This window comes from Engystomops pustulosus, chromosome 8 (genome assembly GCF_040894005.1).
Source record: "Engystomops pustulosus chromosome 8, aEngPut4.maternal, whole genome shotgun sequence".
Lineage (NCBI taxonomy): Eukaryota > Metazoa > Chordata > Amphibia > Anura > Leptodactylidae > Engystomops > Engystomops pustulosus.
In genome coordinates, this window is record NC_092418.1 from 76,632,339 (window position 1) to 76,653,958 (window position 21,620).

Genomic DNA, 21,620 nt, shown 5'->3' on the forward strand with positions numbered 1-21,620 from the left:
ATCGAAATTCCATTTGTTTTTTTTTTCATTTTATATCGTCTTGCATTGAGCATTTCTGACTAACCATGTGAAGCAAATGAAAGAGAACTTCTTCCCGAACATCTGGCACAGATATTATTTCACTATGAGCACCTTTCTAATCAACAACCTCAAAGCCTTTATTCTATCTCCAATACTCAGCCAAATGCAAAATGCTGGGTACAATTCAAGATGGATTGTGCATGTAACATTATAACTGGGCACAAATTACTGGTGCCAAGAAGACACAGAGGTTTACATTTGTTACATTGAAGCTAATGCATAGTAGAGTATATGGCAAGTTACTGGTCTTTGTAAATTCTTACATCTCTAGTCTTAGTGTAAGCGGTGTCAGTGGCATGTCACAGGTGCTCCTGCGACCCACGTCTCAGGTCACAGACACACCCCTGCCTCTCTCCACTGCCCGTGGCCCCCGCCTTCTTCCTTACCATGCCGCATTCCTGCGCTGGCTCCACTGGCTCGTCACGAGGGGTGTGCATGCTGGGGTGTGCATGCCTCGGCTTCTGGAGATTTAAATGGCCAGTGCGCAAATAATTTGCAGTGGCCAGCTGCCTTTTCTGTTAAATGTCCGGCCCCTTCTTGTGTCCCCTGCTGGATCTTTGTGCCTGAGAGAAAGTTTGTCAGTTTGTCTGATGCCCTGTGCTAGAATTCAGAATTTCCGTTGTAACCCCGGTTCTGTTATTGACTTCGATCCCATGCTGCCCATCCTGACCTTCCGCTATGTCCCCGACTCTGATCCTGTGCTCCCTGTCTCAACCTCCTGCCTGTCCCTGACCACGATCTTGCCTTATGACTTTGTACTATGCCTTGCCAGCCACCGGGGACAAAGTCGCGCCTGTGGAGCGACTTGCTGGTACCACGCTGCAGCAAGTCCAACCCACTCTGGTGAAAACCGGGTGCCACTTAGACTCCGCTCCCAGGTATTGGCTTTCGTCCACTGTGGCCCAGTGGGTCCACTCCCCCTGGTGCCTGACATGGCATAACTTGAGGAGGTGCAAAAGGGTGTGGTCGCAATATGGCCAAGAAGCCTTAGACAGCCGATAAGGCAAACCTGTCATGAGGAATGTCATTTTTTTGCTTGTAACAGGTTCCAATAAACTATGCTTTGCTGGTTTTAAAAATGTCTGTCAACATTCCAAATCCTATTAGTATTTACAATAGATTGATTTATATTACATGCTCCCTTCCATCAATGTGTGGTGAGTCCTGGAGAGGGGCAGCTGCAGTCGGTGTCTCCTTATACAATCTTCCTCTGCTCCACACCATCCCTCTCCCTCCCCTGCCTGCTCATTGCACATGACACGAAATGGGGAGGGGGGAGGGAGCTGCATGAGTGTGGAGGAGAGGAGACTGACTCAGGCACACAAAGGCTGCAGCTGTTTCCTCCCCTTGGACTCACCACATGCTGCTGGCAGGGAGCAGGTAATGTGAATTAAATTTACATTAACTACTGAAATAATTCAGAATGCTGACAAAGGATTTTTTTAATCAGCATTGTATAGGCTATTAAAAATCTGTCACCACCTAAAAATGCCATTCCTGGTGATAAGTTCCCTTTAAATTCTTAAATAGAGAGCAGTGCTATGTACAATGCATTGCAGTTAGAGGTCCTGGTACTTCAAAAGCTGAAGCCATAATCATGTACATGTATAAGATCCGAATGGTGTTGTAGAGGTTAAGGGTATAGAGACGCATCAATTGATTGGATATGTCATTAAGTTCCTATGACATCACTTCCTTTAAGACATACTTATAAGAACCCTTAACCTCTACAACACCATTTAGACCTGAAGAAGCGTCCAGTTAGGACGCGAAACGCGTTGTCTTATTATACCTTTTTATTGTTATGTTTTAAACATTAACCTTTTGTCCAATAAACGGCATCACAGATGCTTTAAACCACAATTGGGTTGCGCCAGAAGAAAGTCCCTTTTTCTTTTTTCTGCATCCAACGGTCTGGAGAGAGCGGAATCCAATCCTCTTTACCTTGGATCTTCTACATTTTTCAGAGTACCGGAGACCCCCACTGCCGGTGAGGACTAGGCAGCACCCTTTACACTCCGACACAGCGTTGTGCCTGCATGCACAACCCATCAAGGTGAGCGCATTACTGTATTCTAAAGAACTATCTCCTCAAGTTTTATCTGCACCAGGAAGCGCCTGTGCTTTTTTCTCTTCTTCTACAGTTTTGCATCTGACGACCTTGTTTAGAGTGTTTCGTCTATCAGTGACCTTATCATCTGTAAGTAACACTGATTCAGAGCTGCACCTGGGAACTTTCAAATCTTTATAAAAATGAATTATTTTCAAGACCGCCTATCGAATAGGCTGAATTTGATACAACAATTATCAACAAGAAATAAGTCGGGAAATCCTGACTCCGATGTCGAGTCTGAGCCCTATACAGATGAAGACACAGGTTTGATGTTGGGATTGTTTCATAAACTAGAGGACAATCTAAAAAATGAACTTCAGCATTCTATTGATGTTATGTTTTTAGAGATGTATATGCAGGAAGGTCTAGCCCCACGGGGTTTAAGACCAACTTTTCTATCCACTTTCCCAGATGATCCCGATTTCTCCCGTTGTTGGGAGTCTTTACTTAACAAATTCTCCGAGAACATTATTTGTTTAATTAAAGACAAAAGAAGCGCATTATGTCACGATTCACTAAAGAAAATACATGCCATCTCTGCAAACCTAGAGGACTTCAAAACACATAGAGACTACATCAAAATTAATAGGAACATAAGCGAAAGATTGCACAAAATGGAAAATGAATTAATTTATAGGAAAGCCAGTAAATTAAATCGAGACAGAAATGATAGGCTCAACTCTAGCTATAGAACCTGGCACAAAACCACACGGAACGACCCGGTTCCAAACCCACTAACAAAAAACACCTCCTCTCAACCCTGGAAATTTGACAGAAATAGATCACCCATAAAAACAAAAGATGTACCAAAAACTCAGAGAATACGTAGAAATCCTCCCAATACCATGGAGAAGCGAGACAACACACGATCTAGACCCCAAAAAGATACACATATCGCATCAGTACCGACACAAGACCCTAAAGACCATATCCTACATCCGAATAGATATGCATTATCAGAACCTAATACTCCCGGAAAAGATACAACGGTTCCAACATCCTCAGATAAACAGTTGTTAGAAAAATCCGATACCCTACCAACAATTGACCCATCTCCACTTACCAGAAAGGAAAGAGATTTATTATTTACAGACACAGTACGCCAGTTAAAACTTGATATCAGTAGTCTCTCAGACCCAAGATCCCCAAGTAATACCCCAAGTAAGATCAGAGACAACCTTAACACCCTAGGGCGTCTAGTAAAAAACAAACCCCCCCCATATAACATCCAACCCGCGATTACACAAGAAGAAATTTTAGATTTGAATATTAGTGTTCATCCCTGCACATCAAGTCCACCATATTCCAACTCTATAGACACACAATGTGGAGAACCCAGTCCTGTCACAAATATACAAAGTATTTTGAAGTCCACCCTGCCCGTACCAATAAAAACAAAGAACATTGAGTCTTTTTTTCAGCCCCTTCATCCACAAAGAAAAAGAAAAAAACCAAACGGGGGACACGAGGAGGACGAAAGAAATGTAGAAAGAAAGAACCAACAGTCTACGAGAAAACTACAGTAAAAATTTTTAACTTAACAAATTATATACTTAATCCTGATGAGATGTCTTTACTATCGAAAGGTTTATCTTTTTGTCCGAATCAAACACCAAACGATTTTGAGTTATTTTTAGACATAAATGCCTTTATAAGAAAATTGACCATTAAGCGACATTTTGCGCTTACAGATAAACTATCTGATCGAAACCCTACCAAGCCTGTGAGTCCGGACTCTGTAAATCATGATCTCCCCGAGAGAAATAAACGGGAAGTTAAAGTGCAGAACAAATCCAGGTTCTACCCATTACACAACCAGGGGCACTACATAAGAATGTTCCATGACTTAATCCAGGAAGAGTGCCTATCTCTTATAAAAGATAATAGTAAAAAACATATTACAAAGGTAACCTGTAGACCACGGGGAAATCTTACATTAAAAGAGACTCAGGCTCTCAAAAACCTTTCATCTAATAGGGACCTAGTATTCCGCCCTGCGGACAAAGGGGGTGGCCTTGTAATTCTCTCATATTCCTATTATGAGGAAGAATCTCTCCATATCCTATCAGACCAGGACTATTATGCAATAGTAAGAGACGATCCAATCCCCCTACTTAAGAAAAATATAAAAGCGATATTAGACCAAGCTGAAAAATCCAATACTATTTCTAAAAATGAAGCAAATTTTCTTTTCATACCATTTCCATCCATGTCCCATTTTTATTTTCTCCCCAAGATCCACAAAAATGAGAAAAAACCTCCCGGACGCCCGATTATATCGGGGATTGGGTCTATCACCAGTAATATCTCCCACTTTGTTGACCTCTATCTCCAGCCGTATGTAACCCAACTTCCGAGCTTCCTTAAAGATTCCGATCAGCTCATCAACGAGATAAGCAAACTACATCTGCCAAATAATTTCTCTTTTGTCACATTAGATGTGACTTCATTATATTCCAACATTCAACACAAGAAAGGGATCCATAGTGTAAAACAATTTTTAAATAACGACAAATCTCTTCCAGAGGATTTTAGAAACTTTCTTATTGTACTGCTATCTTTAGTGCTAGAAAATAATTACTTTATGTATAACACCACCCTGTACCATCAGAAATGCGGAACTGCTATGGGGACTAAACTAGCACCGGCATATGCTAATTTGTTTATGGGTGAGTTCGAAACCCAATACCTTCTATCAGATCACCCCTTCAAACAGTATATTTACTACTACCGGCGTTACATCGACGATCTGTTTATAATTTGGACAGGCACTCCAGACGATGTAAAATTATTTACTGACTATCTTAATTCTAACAGTTGGGGAATATCCTTCTCCGCAGAACACCAGGAAACCTCGATTACCTTTTTGGACCTCACACTGTATAACAAGAATAATTCGATCTCCACCTCCACATTCTTTAAAAAGGTAGACACTAACAGCTATCTGAACTATGAAAGCGCCCACTACGAAAAGTGGAAAAACAATATTCCCTATAGTCAGTACAAAAGAATTAGAAAAAACTGCACAGACCCTGACGTCTTTAGAGAGCAAGCCGCTGTCTTGAAAAAAAGATTTTTAGAGAAAGGCTACCCACTAAGAATTTTAAAACAAGCTTATCAGAAAACAAGTGTTTTAACCCAGCAGGAATGCTTATCAAAAAATCCTTCAGCTGCGACAGTTCCTACTCTCAGTGCCAAAAAGGACACTAAGAAAAAAGAATACTCACTAAATTTCATAACCAGATACAATGACAATTTCAGAGAAATATCTAATATACTGAAGAAACACTGGCATATCCTACAAAAAGATCAAATTCTCAAAACCATTATTCCCACCCAACCCATAATGACATATCGACGAGCCTCCACTTTAAAAAATGTTCTGGCCCCCAGCCAGATCAAACAACACAAGAACATGAAGATAACAAATACCGCAAGTACTGTACCGATGATAAAAAGATGCGGCCACAAACTATGTCTGTGCTGCCCAAATATCAATCATGATGCCACCTATTTTACATCTAATACCACCCAAGAGAGGTTTGAGATTAAAACAGAAATGACATGCCAAACAAGTTATGTAATCTATATGATTGAATGCCCTTGTGGTTTACAATACATAGGCAGGACAGTACAAAAACTTCATGATCGTATAACTGGGCATCGAGGTAATATTAAAAAAGGTTTCCTTAAACATGGCCTATCAAAATACTTTTTATGTAAGTCCAATTGACTTTGTTCCAGACAATATCCATAATCGATACCAGACTCTCTGTAGAAGAGAAATTTATTGGATATACAAAATGCATACCTTAAGTCCGGATGGCCTCAATGAAATTAATGAGGCGGTTATATAAAAACAGCCTCCCTTCAAGATGATCATCTTACAATGAGGTCCTCCACTATCCACATGACACTCCATCTAAACAGAACCTTCTTACTCCATTACGGCCATCAGATCTGTCAGGATTACACAAATCAATGATCGCTATCTTGCGCATCACTGTGCCCATTCTCTTCCGGTATCTTGCGTTCCATCTATCTTCTCCTATCATGATCCTGCACTTCCGGATCCATCTATATCTCTGTCACTATTCGATACACCCATAGTTTTGATACATTTAAGATACATAATATGATGGTTATATGCATGTAATGTGTTATTTATTTATTTATTTGTATTTTACGATGAATTGTTGTTTTTAAATATGTACCTATTGATGCGTTCTATTGATGAGAGACGCATCAATTGATTGGATATGTCATTAAGTTCCTATGACATCACTTCCTTTAAGACATACTTATAAGAACCCTTAACCTCTACAACACCATTTAGACCTGAAGAAGCGTCCAGTTAGGACGCGAAACGCGTTGTCTTATTATACCTTTTTATTGTTATGTTTTAAACATCAACCTTTTGTCCAATAAACGGCATCACAGATGCTTTAAACCACAATTGGGTTGCGCCAGAAGAAAGTCCCTTTTTCTTTTTTCTGCATCCAACGGTCTGGAGAGAGCGGAATCCAATCCTCTTTACCTTGGATCTTCTACATTTTTCAGAGTACCGGAGACCCCCACTGCCGGTGAGGACTAGGCAGCACCCTTTACACTCCGACACAGCGTTGTGCCTGCATGCACAACCCATCAAGGTGAGCGCATTACTGTATTCTAAAGAACTATCTCCTCAAGTTTTATCTGCACCAGGAAGCGCCTGTGCTTTTTTCTCTTCTTCTACAGTTTTTTTTCTCTTCTTCTACAGTTGTACATGTACATGTATGATGGAAGCAATAGTTGTGGTTGTATTTTGAAAGACATAAAGTATTGTTTCATATTCCTGGGAAAGATGGGTTCCTTTATATTTGGCTTATCTTCTAATGAAAGGTTCTAGGGCAGTATTTTATAATACCCAAAAGATGCAGGAGGTTACCATTACATCTTTCTGGGGGATAGGTAAATACACTAAGAAAAAAAATTGTAGAAAGGATAGTTAAAAAATGATAAAATTAAATACAAAATGAAATATTGCATTTCTCCACTGACAATTTTTTTGTAGTAAATTCTGCAATGTATACCACAATCATGTATAGAAATCTACATGTTTTCTCACATAGATATATTTGGTGGATAATTGAGCAAACCAGTTTAGTTGTTATTAGGATATAAGATGACGGATTATGGAGACCATTTAAGACAGGGATTCTGGGAAATATGCAAATAAGTTTTCCAGGATTGGAAATGGAAAATGTTCAGGGGGTTGCCTTAAAAGGTAGTAAAAAGGCAATGTTTTCCTTGTCCCATCCTGAGAAACAAATTTTTGAGAATCCCAATCTGATTTTTACCTATGCCTGTGGGGGAGTGGGGTCTATTTTGCAAACATTAGCAACTTTTTCTGACTGTTGCGCAAAATTAAGCAACTTTTTTAACTGTCAACATCTGGATTCCAAAGATAAATCAGGCATTGGCAGAAAAACTCTACCAATGCACCCCCAAAACAAATATAACAGAAGAAAAATACAAAGATAAATAACCCCCACTGTTATGATCTCAATACAGACTCAATATTGCCAAGGTATCATAAGAATTCAATTATACAAGGTAAGTATCATTAATAATATGGCTCAGGAATCTATCACTGTGTAATATTCCTGCATAATTCATCACACAATACTGTATGCAGCAGTGTGCCGCAAACCTTACAGCCAAGGACCAGACTATGATGAAATATACAAGGCTTGTTAATTTAATAAACACTTTTAATCTTGTCAGTAGATTTCCATGGGCAATCTTTCTTTAAAAATGTAGAAAGCTAAGAAAGATATAATAATGCCACACAATGGACATCAAACTTTGTTGGCCTTGACTGATGTAAAAAGTTGGGTCCATCAATCAATAGAGATCTTAAGTGTTTTCCTAATATATACAGGCAGTCCCCGGGTTACCCACAAGATAGGGTCCATGGATTTGTTCTTAAGTTGAATTTGTATGTAAGTCGAAACTGTATATTTTATCATTGTAGTTCCAGCCAATTTTTTTTTGCCCCAGAGACAATTGGAACTTCAAATTTTTTTGCTGTAATGGGACCAAGGATTATCAATAAAACTTCATTACAGACACCTTACAGCTGATCATTGCAGTCTGGGACTATAGTAAAGCATCCAGAGACCTACACCAGAGGTCACAGGGGGCAGAGGGGCCCATCCGTATGGGTCGTCTGTAAGTCGGGTGTACTTAAGTAGGGGACCGCCTGTATATCATTTTACCATTATATATATATAATATATATATATATATATATATATATATATATATATATATATATATATAATAGGTATAGATATATAATTATCATAGGAAAATGTAAGTGCATGTGAGTTGTGCAGTGAGTTTCCCAGGATCAGAGGAGTAAAACATACAATTCTATTAGCTGCAGTAACCCTACCCACAGCTCCTAGGAGACATCAGCTAAACACTAGCTCTGTCCAGCCTACATAGTCAACTCAGCTGAATGTTTCCTTGTTCATATTTGCAGGTTCTTCAAAACTATGGGATGCAATGTTGAAGATGATTTTCCACAGCAAACTGGGCATTACAATGTAACCGATCTCAGGTGAGAGTCCTACATGTATACAAAGATCAGCGGCTGTATGGTTTTCCTTGTCTTGTCCTTTATTTCTTTAAAAAATGTCTTATGTTAGTCCCTTGTAGCAATCAATATTTGCTGCAAGTAATCTTATTATTGTGTGCAAGGTATGATACAACGGGGCACATTTACTAAGAACAGGGCAAACTACAGTAAATGTAGTTTGCCTGTGTAGTGTGCAGAGGGCACCAGCTTCAGGATTTCTGGTGCACGTTTTTCATGAATCTGGTGCCCCCTGCACTGCCCCGAAAGAGTTCACCAACTTTTTTTTCGGTGCACCTTTTACATGGGGCGTGCAACACAAGACTTTGCATGTTAATCTGGCCTGCAGTCCGACTGAGCACCAGAACGCCCCCTAGATTGCCCCCTAGTGCAACTGCGCTACAAAAAGGTTGCTTGTGACTACAATACCTGTGCAAGCACTAAAACAATTTGTAAAGTCTGATAGAAAATTGGCACATGGCCCTTAGTAAATGTGCCCCATTTTACCCATTTAGGTTTCAATGTAAATGGGGGGGGGGGTCGTTTTTTTGTTGGCTGACTGGAGCAGGACCTTTACTCCAACTGTTTCATATGATTATATTATTACTGTGTAATGTTTTGTTTCATTTGTATATGCACCCCATGATCTGTACAGCGCTGCGGAATATAAAGCTTTATTATTATTATTATTATTGTTGCTATAAAAAGAATAACATTATAACAAATGAGTTCACTTTCAAAACCTTACTGGTACAAATGTCACTTTTATAAAATGGTAAAATGCCACCAAATAATTACAGTTTGATTCATTTACAGTGACGAGATCTCTAAAAGCAAGTGTACTCTTTGAGATGTAACCTTTGGTCTGTCTACCACCTACTAGTATATTAGTCCATCCTAGGAAAATACAGTATATGCTTAGGAAATAAGCTAATTAAATAGGAAAAATAGGGAGTTTAGTGACTCCCTAATTATCTTCACGCCTGGTTTCAGTTTTCTTGTAGGTCATTTTCAGATGGTGCCAGAGACATGCACAAAAGCGTCACAAATCTATAAATATACAGTATATAAAAGTGTCTCTGTGTTTTACCATTTCCAGAATGAATGGATGACATATCTGATTTTACCAGAATTGATATTGATAAGTTCATAAAAAGAAATTAGGTATTGAGGATTAGTATGGATTTTGATGTAAAATATCAGTAGAAGGCCTTTACTAACCATGCTGAGACCTTTGATCATAAGTTCCACTGAATGAAGCAAAAAAGGAAGAAAAAACTGGAAAAGAACATTTAAAAAAAGAAAAACCTAATTAGCCTCTAAACTTTATTTTCTGTGCCATATTTCTGATATAATCACATGTACATTCTGCAGCACTTACACGCAATAACAAAGTACAAACACATGGGATTTAATGATCCAGTATCACGGCTAACTTGCACTTTGGAAACTGTCACTTCTGTCCTAGAAATTCTGCTAACAGCTCAAAATACATTTCTCCCCTAATACAAAATGCTTATATATATACATTGATTACACATGAAACGTAATATATTACATCCATGTGGTATATTACTAAACATAGCTTGGGGCAGGTGATAAAAATGGGTGAACATGACAAATTATTCTCATATTTCCGTCATCTTAGTGGGCTGATGGTTCTGATAACAACACTTTTTGTCTTCAGTGTTGCCTCTGAGATAACAGTTAAAAATATTTTAAAAAGACGATACAATAATGTGCCAGGGAAAATCCATTGTTTATAAAGTTGTAGAATTAGGATAGGTATAAGTTGCAAGTTTACAGGTCTTCATCTGCTTCATGGAACTACAGGAAACAGATATCTCATTGAGGATGAAAAATGCCTTGTCGCTTTCGGTTTCAAATGGTTATTATAAAATATAGACAATCTCTGACATTGCAGTAAAGTAAAAATTCCCTTTAGTAAAATGAATGTGTTCCTGTTTATCAGTTATGGCAATATGCTAGAGCTGCTAACATCGCTTTCACATGGTCAGTATTTACATCAGTATCTGGAAGCGAAATAAAACAAAGATGGATCCTACACATTGAAGATGTACAAATCGACACATAATACTTTTCCTCTGTTGATCCATGAATGGCTTTGGACTACAAGTACCGATAGATAATACTGATCAAAGTACTGACATGTGAACCCAAACTTGGACCGTAGTTCTTTTTTTGCAATCAAAATCACATAAGGGAAGAAGGTTTATAAATGGACCAGGTAAATAATCAGGGAATATAAAACATAGTCCAATCCATGATTCAACATTTTTTTAAAAATTGTTTGTTTTTCTCTTGTTTTTTAGGATACTGGCAGCTGCCCTTGGAGTGAGTATACGGTTTTAGTACAATTATGTGTCTAGACATGGATATGGAGGGGCTAGAGACAGTAATGCGGAAGGGTCCTGAGACAGAAATACTGCTATGTGGCAGCAGAACTGGGTCCTTAAATCAGCAGACTGCAAAAAAAGGGCACTTCTATTCAACTTATTTTAAGAAATTAGGGAGTTTTTCCCCCTGAATAAAACCTACCCACTTTGGTGTCAAATAGGCACATACTGGGACCTTGTCACATGGCAAATGTGAGGTTCCAGCTTCAAACCCAATACTGGTCCTTTTCCAAAACGCACAACTTTTTTGATTCCTCAGTTTGGGCACTGCTCAGTAATCCCAACACTTTTGGTGCGCCTCTAGGTATACAAACTTTTTAAAAAATGTTTGGCACACAAATAGACGAGCTCTGCCAAGTTCTATTTCACTTTCATGAATGTGGCGATAATTCAGGACCCTATAGGTTGTGCGCCAATTCATTAAGCGCTGGCGCCGAAATCTAACATCCCAGTGTAAATGACTGCACAATTTGTGTGCCAAAAATATGGACCCTGCGCTACAATTGATGAATGCCCCCATTGTTTCTATGAAGAAAAAATACTGCTAAAGTTAACTGTAATCAGGACACTTACCTGAATCCATTATTAATTAACCCTTGAGGAAACATAGCATACATTTATCAAGCCTTCCCCAATCATTTGGTTTCCCATTAGATGGACTTCTTGGCTGTGATTCACATAAAACCTACAAATGGTTTCTCAGGACACTTGTTCATGTGATTCTCACTAAGGTTAAATAAATGCTCAGTGATCATACATGTGGCCACTACGTCGTCTTCCATTTCTATTCCTAATTAGAACTACTTCCATACAATCACAATCACTGCTTCACATAAATAGTAGCACGTGAACAGGGGCCCATTGTACCACAAAAGAATGGAGCGACAGATCGGATATGCACGCTTCCGCTCCATTCATTGTCTATCAAACTGAGTATTTCGCTTTGCTGTCTCCAACAGCGCCATACAGATGCATAGAGCAGCAGGCGCATGTGCAACCCACTGCTCTGTTCATCTGGGGGACAACAAACCCCCATTTGTGACTGGGACCTTACCGATCAACAAGTTATCACCTTTCATGTGAGTTGCTGGACAACCCCTTTAAGCGTAAGTCCTTTTGACTGAACATTATGAAGGTAGTATGAGTGGTTAGTAGAGGAAGCAGCAACATTTTAATAAATAAAAGATTTCACAAAACTCACTCATCATTGTAAAAACAGTTATTGATTCATTCAGTCCAAATTATAGTAATCCAGATACCTGTACACAGTCTACAATTGTTTCATGCATTCTCAAGGCAAATAACATCATTTAGTCTTGACAAACCAGTAATTTTCTGTGATTTAATGATCATATACGATTAAATGTGGACTCTATTGTAGAATTCTACGTTGCTGCATGTGAAGCATTTCGGAAGATCCTAAAAATCTTGTAGTATTTTCTTATATCTTATTTTAAGATTGCCTCCAATTAATAAAGTAAAAATAATTATGGTCTGTCACATGCACTCTTCAGGAAATGATGGTAATAAATTAACAGCTTCTACTGGGATATACAGAATTACTGATTGCTTTTCTAAATCCCTTTTTAATTTGGTTGCCATTTTCTCTTATTACTAAGTAGTAAATGTATTACTGATATAACCAGAATTGTGTTTCTAAACTGTGAATCTGTTTTTATAATCCACATAACTAATGATAAGGCAATTTTTGCATTTAGTTTCCAAGTAATTCATTGGAGTGTTGTCTACCATCTGGATCACTGCACAATGGAACTATCACCACCAAGGTAACTTTTATCATTGTTATTTTGTGCAATATTCCTTGGAAATCTGTTACTTGGGTTATTACATTTCCATAATGCCAAATCTGTTTAGTTGAATAAGGCAAATACTACTACAAAGCGGTATAACTAAACGGCGGAATCTCATGTATAGCATTTATGACTTATCCACAGGATATCTCATACATACAGGAGAGATGCCGCTCCAAATTCTAGGATAAGCACCTTTTGGAGTCCACTCTCTGTTTAAGTTTACATGAGCTATGAGCACCAAAATAAGCAGAATCAGCAGACAACTCTATATTTGGCTCAGCCCACAGGAAGGGGTCAGTGGAAACCTCGTCCTTGAGATGGTGGATATATCATAAATACTATACATGAGGATATACTTTTGAGCTGGTTGGTGCTAATCAAAAATCTATGCCATATCTCCTAATACATAGCATTATCATTAATAATTTTGAAAAAAGACATAGGACCATCAAGTCCAACTTGTAATCCTATCTTGCAGATCCAAAGGAAGGCAAAAAAAAAACCTTAAGGCTCATGCCAAATGGTCCATAGAAGGGAAAAATTACTTCCCGACCCCAAACATGTCTGAATAACTACCTAAATCAATGTCAGTATTTTTGTTTTCCATAAAATTTAAGGGGTGTCTAGGTATATACAGTTTTTAAATATGACTGGCTCCAAAAATAATAAAAGGCATATACTTACCTCTCTCCACACTCCAGTTCAGCCAGGGCACTGCTCCCCAGACATGTATAGCACTATTATATACTTGGACAACCCTTTTTAATATTTTGCTCTAAAGAAAGGCACCCAGTAAGTGGACATGAACTTGTATCAGCCCTTACAACATCTTGTGGCAGAGCAAAGAAGAAAGTGCTCCAACACACAGAGGTCCAGAATTGAAAATATGAATGTCCTTTATTGCAATTCCTTAAAACAGGTAGTGCAGTGGTGCTAGAACCACGCTATATTTTTCAGTGGGATTTAAGTTTGTGGCGCAAGGGATTAATGAATTGGCGCATGCACTGAAAGGTCTTAAACTCGCTAGACCAACTTTTATTCCAGAAAAAGCGGCAAAAAATGTTTCCGAAAAATAGAAGAAAATTAGTGGATTCACATGTGGCGCCAATATGTTGCGTCTAAAAATAGAAGAAGTCGGAAAACACCAATATTGTGGCACGGGCCAGATTCAGGTGCACAAGGCGCAGAGAAGAAAAAAAAAATCTTCCAGTTTTCCGTTTGAAATGCCTCCTAGGGTCTCCTGACCTACATGTTTCGGCTTCAAAAAACCTTACTCATGGTCCTAGATCTTGTGGAAGAGAGGTCCATAGTCTCATTGCTCTTACAGTAAAGAATCCCTGTCTATGGTGATGGTAGAATCGCCTCTCCTCAGTTGTCCCTTTATTTCGATAACAGGCCATTTCGGCAGCCCATTCCGATACTTGTACATTGCAGTGGAGACACCCGTAAGCCGACTTTATTTCCTAATTTAATAACCCCAAGTTTAGTATTTTGTCATTGTTTTCTAGTCCACCCACCCCTTAATAAGCTTAGTAGCTCTCATCTGCACCCATTACAGTCCACTGTGTTTGTAAAATGTTTTGCATACAATCCTGAGCTTGTAGTAAGCCACAAATATTGCATATACAGTACATTAACTTGTGAAAAATATAATAAACTTTTGTTTAAAAACCTGGCTGGAAGACTGAGCCAAGGTCTTTTATCTAAATTTAACCTGTATCTCCCAACAGGAACTACACAGACTATTGAATCTTGGTTATTTTACGTCTGCTTTGCATTTCACCTTCAACATGAAAAGCGGCTTGTACAATGTCAAGCTGATCTTAAAGTGCCTTGATCTGCTGGATAGAAACGCTCTCAGGTATGTTATCCTTGAGGCTGAAGACTTTCTCAACTCCTAGGGTCTTGTTATACAACAGATCAATTATGCATTTGATATATTAACATCTATGCGTCTAATGTCGGTTCCTGTCAGAGGCATTGTTTTTTGGGAAAAGGTCAGGTCTGGTAAATGATTGAACTTTTCAGAATTCTCTGCTGTGTTAAAAGGCTGAGACTTTTCACTGGGGCCGGGACTTTTTAGTGTGGGAGCCACAGTGTTTTGTCTATAATTGATGTCTGCTCTTGATTGAGTAGATGGAGGCGTCTAAATCTGGTCAAAATACTATTGGGTCCAGTAGATCATCTCACAAGAATGTGAGGTTCCTTGACATTATTGATGGATTTCAAAAAGTGTTTCTCCACTCAACTTATTTTGGATAAACACTTTCCATGTGTATGGGGGCATCTGGCAATGTGTTGGTAGAAAGTTAATAATAATGGGCTGTACTTAGTCAATATGGGTCTGACATCTAGAACACTTACCAATATGCTGTGCTTGGCTGCCTCTGGGACAGGACCTGTAGAGTGTACAGAACCAAAAGTTTAGTGCCCATTCAATTGTATAAGAGCTGAACAGCTGTATTCCAATATATCCCGAATTTTTCCGATTTGCACTGAATTGCCCCGGGATTTTGTCGCACACGATCGAATTGTGGCACATCGGCGACGGCTTTCATGTGACAGAAATCGGGGGGCGTGGCCGTCAGAAAGCCCGACAGATTCGGAAAAACCACTGGATTTAAAAAAAAATATCACTCAAATGCACCGGAACGTAGCAGGTGAACTCCAGGGGACCTCAGCGCAGCAGCGACACCTGGTGGACATTGGGCGCACGGACCTTAGTGAATCACAGGAAGACCCGAATCCTCGTCGGAGAACACGCCGCTGGATCGCGGTATCCGGGTAAGTAAATGTGCCCCATTGTTTGAGTCCACTTGCACATGTTGGTATTTGGAGGCCATGAGCACCGCCAATTGTTGTGCAGGTCCTATTACTGTCTGTATTGAGGAGTGACCACTCATTATAGGCATCGGATGGGAGATTGGTGACCCTTTGTGGTGCCTGTTTGAGGCCCGTTAGGCACATACATGTTCATGAGTTCTTATACTTTCTGTATTTAGCCGAACTACTGTATATAACAATATATAACTTGAAGTTAAAAACCCACTCTAAGTGATCCCTAATGTTTGACATTTCTCAACCATCCCTTTTTATGACCCTTGGCATATCCCCTACCCAATTGCTTGCTAACAATTGTGGAGAGGGAATTCCTTCAAAAGTTTTCTTAACCAAAAGCAAAAAACGGAGCCTGCCATGGCTAGGTCCCTTTCTCCAAGAGTCTCATAACAACTGCAGGTATTAACGTTGTTGCTTTAAAGTTCAGAGTTGTATACAAAAATATAATGTCAAACCAGTCAATAATCTGAGCCTTACATCCTACAATGTATAAGACACATTCAAGTGTTAGTCTACAAATGTGTCTACAGGACACCTAGGGACTAACATCAGAATCTTCTACACCAAGCTGTGACATGATCTTTCAACGCCTTCTCTTTGGCTTTTGTAAATGTCATAAAAAAAGTAGTTGCTTTCAATGGTAATTTGGCTGGTACGGAATAGTTAAAGTACAATTGGCTAAAGGTCTGCAAGAACTTGAGTGTCACATCACTCCCACTTGAAAGGATGTTTTAGCAGTTCACTGTGTGAGACGCAAAGGAAAGCACAGGCTCACATGCTGGGGCTTAGCTAAAGGGCAAAGACATCTTCCTTAAGAGTGTGGCTGGGATATTTCATTTTTGGACTTTTAGTACAGATTTTGTGCAAAAAAGGGATTGCTATGGACTACTAAAAATGTTCACACCTTCATGACCTTTGATGTTCGTTTTCTCAAACAGTTTTGCTGGCATTCAAGAAGCAAGAGTTGCTTTTACTGCTTATGAGCATCTTGACCAAAAGGGGGTAAAGGCGGAGAACGATATACTGCTCAAAGCTATAAAGGTAGGAGGACTATATACTGCTCAAAGCTATAAAGGTAGGAGGACGATATACTGCTCAAAGCTATAAAGGTAGGAGGACTATATACTGCTCAAAGCTATAAAGGTAGGAGGACGATATACTGCTCAAAGCTATAAATAGTAAGAGGAATGGAAAAACCAAAAAGAGCCAACATTTTTGTGTATGTTTTTCTCAATGGCGTTTACTGTTAAAGAAGCTTTTTAATTAGATCATTTCTGACTATGTTTATTTATAAGATGTAGCCTTAAAGGGATTTTTCCATAGGATTTGCCATCCCTAACCTAAGACCCTCGCATTGAACCCCTCAGAAACACTTCCCATCGCTGCTTACTTCAGATACAGACAGTATCAGGTGTTAAGCAATCAGCAAAGAACAGTGGATACATTATAAATGGCTCCTATGGAAAACCCCTTTAAAAGCAGCATCTATATTTTTTCTAAATTAAAATCAGATGGTAAAACATATTGCTTTGTTCCAATCTTATTTTCTTATTATAGACTATTCAAATCTATCTGTCCAGGGTCATAGGATGGTCATTTTGTAGAAGATGCTGGTAACAACAATTAGATATTACATTTTTAAGCTGCTATGTATGAACCTAAAGTCTGGAATGACTTAAAGGGGTTGTCTGCAAATACATGTTATTGTTTGTATGATGAAAAGTTTTACAATATTTTTATATACTTTCTTTATAAATTACTCACAGTTATCAAGATCTCTGCTTGCTGTCAATCAACAGGAAACTTAATTGTTTACTTCCAGTGGATAAAATAACGCTCATGTGCATGGCTCTTTGTAACAAACGGCTATGATTACTCTCTGTAATACTAATGAGCCGTTAGAGATCTAGAAAATAGTGAGAAATGATTACAGAAAGTATATTGGAAAATTGGACAAATTTAGATGACACAAACAACTTTTTCTGCTGAAAATTGAAAACCCCTCCAATGACTTCTACAGGAGAGGACATGACCTAGTATCTGGGAAAAAACTCTTTCATGTTACTGTTAAGAAGTGATCTCTACTGAACAGGAAATCTATATTTTTTTAAATACAAAAAAATGTCAAAAAACATCAAATATTTATTAAAATGAATTCAATATAAAACTTTATTTATAGAGTAACTGTAAAGTTACTGACAACAAATAGTTTTAGGTCAGGTGGAAAACACCTTTTACAGCAATTCCAACAATACCTGTATCACGCTGTTTACTTCTTCCTAGCTGAAGATACAGGCTGGCATATCTATTATCCCTTCTTATAAAATCATACTCAGCTATTCCTGAAGTGGGTGGCTCTTCCTGGATGTGACATCGGCTTGGGGCACTGAAGCCAGAGCGCTGAGGGCATTTCAATGAATCAGGACAGCATGTTTGTAATTGGCAGATCTGAAGCATATGATGTGTCACATGCTTGTGACATCACTTAAGGTCCTATTTTCTTGCACCCCAATACTACAGCCACTGCCAACAAACTTCCTGTCATCTCTAGCTGTCCTTTACAGTTTCCCATGGTTACCAGAAAGCATGGCAAATGGAGATTAGCCAGAAGGGACAAGATAAAGCCTCTGCTAACAGCTAAACACCTGTAGATAGCTAATAAGAGTAACTTAGAGAATTGCTTACGGTACCTTTTCATTTGTGTACAATAAGGCAAAAGTTTTTATACTTTTGCAGTTTAAAGGATATTAATTTGCATACTGAGTATGGGCTGGAATAAAATGTACTTTTATTGTAATGGAAAGAAGACAAAAAAAAACAACTAAAGTAGACATGGTAATTGGGATTATAATGTCACTGTCAGTGATCAGTCTGTGATCAAGGATCGTGAAAAATGACATGTCACAGACTCCCTCACTGCTGGGGACAGAACTCCATGCATCATATAAATATATGATTCAGCAGCAGAGCCGACATAGTAATCATTACAGTTTCGGCTCTGCTACATATCAGGTAAGCGGAAACTCAGTGTGTCACATATCAATATGATGCATGGAGTTCTGCCCCCAGCAGTGTGGGCTGTCCGGCAGTAAGGCCAGATCATTGACAATGTGAATCCGGCCTTACTGGTAGTTAAGGTTGTCAGACTAGACTGGTAGTGTAAGACATGAGTAAAGCTCATACCTTGTGATGAATGGATTCACTTACCCCTCAGCATGTAGGGCATTGACATATGTGACATCCTATATACAAGATAAGGTTGGCACAACAACATACATAGCTTTTTGTAGAAAATGTGCATTCTCTTGGGTACAAACCATGTTTTTTTATACAAAAAAAAATTTAGTTTGTTGATTCTTTGTGAAAAACAAGTCTATCTCAGTTTTTGTGTCTCTCTCTATCACACAAGAGTGCTTGAATGGAATGCTTCTCCCGCCAAAACCATACGAGCTTGTTTACTGCCATGGCAACAGGTTAAAGAGAAGATGAATACCTTGGCCACACAAGAGTGATTAAAGCTAAAAAACAAAAACAACAAAAGACGGAGCCATAAAAGTAATTAAGCAACTCCATGGATGCCAAGCATAGCTTCCTAATGGTTTGACATCTTCATATTATTGGGCAGCTCTCTTTTTTCGAAAGGGAATATCTGTAGTTATAAAATTAAAATTGCTTTATTGTTTATAAAAAAACAGGCCCACACTTCTCTATAGCAATGTGTTTATCTCAAGTAGGTGCAAATACAAATCACAGACTATCAAAGGGAACCTGGCAGCTCCAGGGTCATGCAAAAACCAAACACACAAAGCATTTGTTGGGGTAGTGTTCTGTGTCATGAGAATGCATTCATTAAGAAAATCTTTTTTTTTTTTAATGCAGAGAATTTATTTTAGTTTATATGCAAATAAGCATTTGGATGCATCAGATGTGTGATTGTCAGGTCCAAGGTACCTCTATGCCCGGTTTCCTCATCCATGGCCTCCGACTGATTGACAGTTAACCCTACACCCTGGACCATCAAGGGTATACAGCACATTTGGTGCCCATAGTTATTGGGAACCAAAAAGCTCATTTACAAAAAAGGCATGTTTATGATACAGGAAACCTTATAGTTTATATATAATCCAAGAGCTAACAATTCCCTTTTTAAAAGATTTTGATAAAGCCCAAAGCATAAAAAACACTCCCATGACCACCCTATTATAAGTTGATTTAGGCCAGCTGCACACATGAAAAGGTTCATGAAAATGGACCCATATGTTCGGCCAATCCAATGGACTGCAAACATTGTACCGTATGGGAGTCCTTTCATCATACAAAAATATGATGCAAGGACTCCTTGTCTGCCAGGAGCCAAAAGCTGCTGGTGCTGCAGTTCTGCCGACAGTCTTGGAGTCCTTGCATCATATTACTGTCTGATGCTACAACTCCCATCCCATCTAATGTGAGATTGCATCAACATACAGTTCTTTTTCCATAGGCTGAAAACGTTCGTGTGCACCCGGCCTAAATCCTTCTGTACATTAACATTTGCACTAGACGTGTGATAGCCATTGTTTCCACAGCTAGCATAAATTCCTTTATTTTTATATGTTCTCACACACATCACAATTGTTTCAACAACCCTGTGTGAGGTAACTGTCAACGCAACTCAGAGAGGGCTCATAACACGCAGGCTGCAAAAACCTTTTAAAACATTTGAACTTTTTAAATAAACTACAATCCAATCCTGTGAAAGGTGTTAACAGAACATACTCAGAATGTCTGAGTTGCCACATTTTAGCTATTTTGCCATTTAGAAAAAATGTAATAAAAAGTGCTAAAAGTAGCATAGAGTTCCCAAAATGAAAATGTCAGCTAGCTCCTGTAAAAATATTAGACCGTACACAGTTCTATAAAACAAGGTTAAAAAGATTTCTGGTGTTAAAGGGGTATTCTGGGAATATGAACGTCTGCTACAAAAACCCATAAAAATATAAATAAATAAAAACAATAAAACTCAATATCATTCATCACAAAACGGAGCTTAAATATTTTGCTTTTATGATTCCCAAAAGGTTAGTGCTTGCTAAAGTAGACAGAGTGATCTCCAAGATGGCCATCACAGGATACTACAATTCCCATGATCCTGCAGTTCAGCTCCAATAGTAACAGGTCCTCCCTCTTATGCTCTGCTCCCAGTGATGATCTAACAGACTGTCTTGCTCTGTTACCATAGTAATGATGTATAACTGCCATCACTGAACATTACCTCACTGAGATGACGTCTCACCACAACACCGGCCATACCAGATGCACTGCAAGAAAACGCCTACAGCCAAACATAGTGATGATCACATGACCTGCCCAAGCAGGTGCAGGACATGTGATGTGGACGTGTGACTAGTGGCACTCTTTAGTCCTGTGTCTTCTCTGTGGGGCAAAATCAATGGACTGATTTAAGGTCCAGTAGCATTTTAATTCATTATTATAGTTTATGCCAGTCAGCCAAACCAGTTCCTTACGCTGTACTGAAGAGACCCAACCAGGTCAAAACAGCGCTGTCTGAATATGAATTGTACTCCTTCTGGAATACCCCTTTAATATTTTTCCATACGTTGTTTTTGTTTGGTCAGTTTTACGGCTTTGGAATTTTTTGAAGGCTCCTAGTTATTTTTGTTGCACTTTATTGCATTTTTTTGCATTTTACCTTGCCCCCTCCCTAAACTCTGGAATGGAGGGCTGCAATGGTTAGC

The 21,620-nt window shown here is 38.8% G+C and overlaps 1 protein-coding gene across 1 annotated transcript in view; it reads left to right on the forward strand.

Moving 5' to 3' along the window:
- LOC140075436 (uncharacterized) overlaps positions 1 to 21,620 on the forward strand; it is a 127,849-nt gene that overhangs the window by 23,028 nt on the left and 83,201 nt on the right. Inside the window, exons 2-6 of the mRNA XM_072121350.1 lie at positions 8,724 to 8,801; positions 11,150 to 11,171; positions 12,952 to 13,020; positions 14,778 to 14,908; positions 16,824 to 16,926. Of these exons, the coding sequence (XP_071977451.1) occupies positions 8,737 to 8,801; positions 11,150 to 11,171; positions 12,952 to 13,020; positions 14,778 to 14,908; positions 16,824 to 16,926 (390 nt within the window). The 5' untranslated portion in view covers positions 8,724 to 8,736. The remainder of the gene's footprint in view (positions 1 to 8,723; positions 8,802 to 11,149; positions 11,172 to 12,951; positions 13,021 to 14,777; positions 14,909 to 16,823; positions 16,927 to 21,620) is intronic.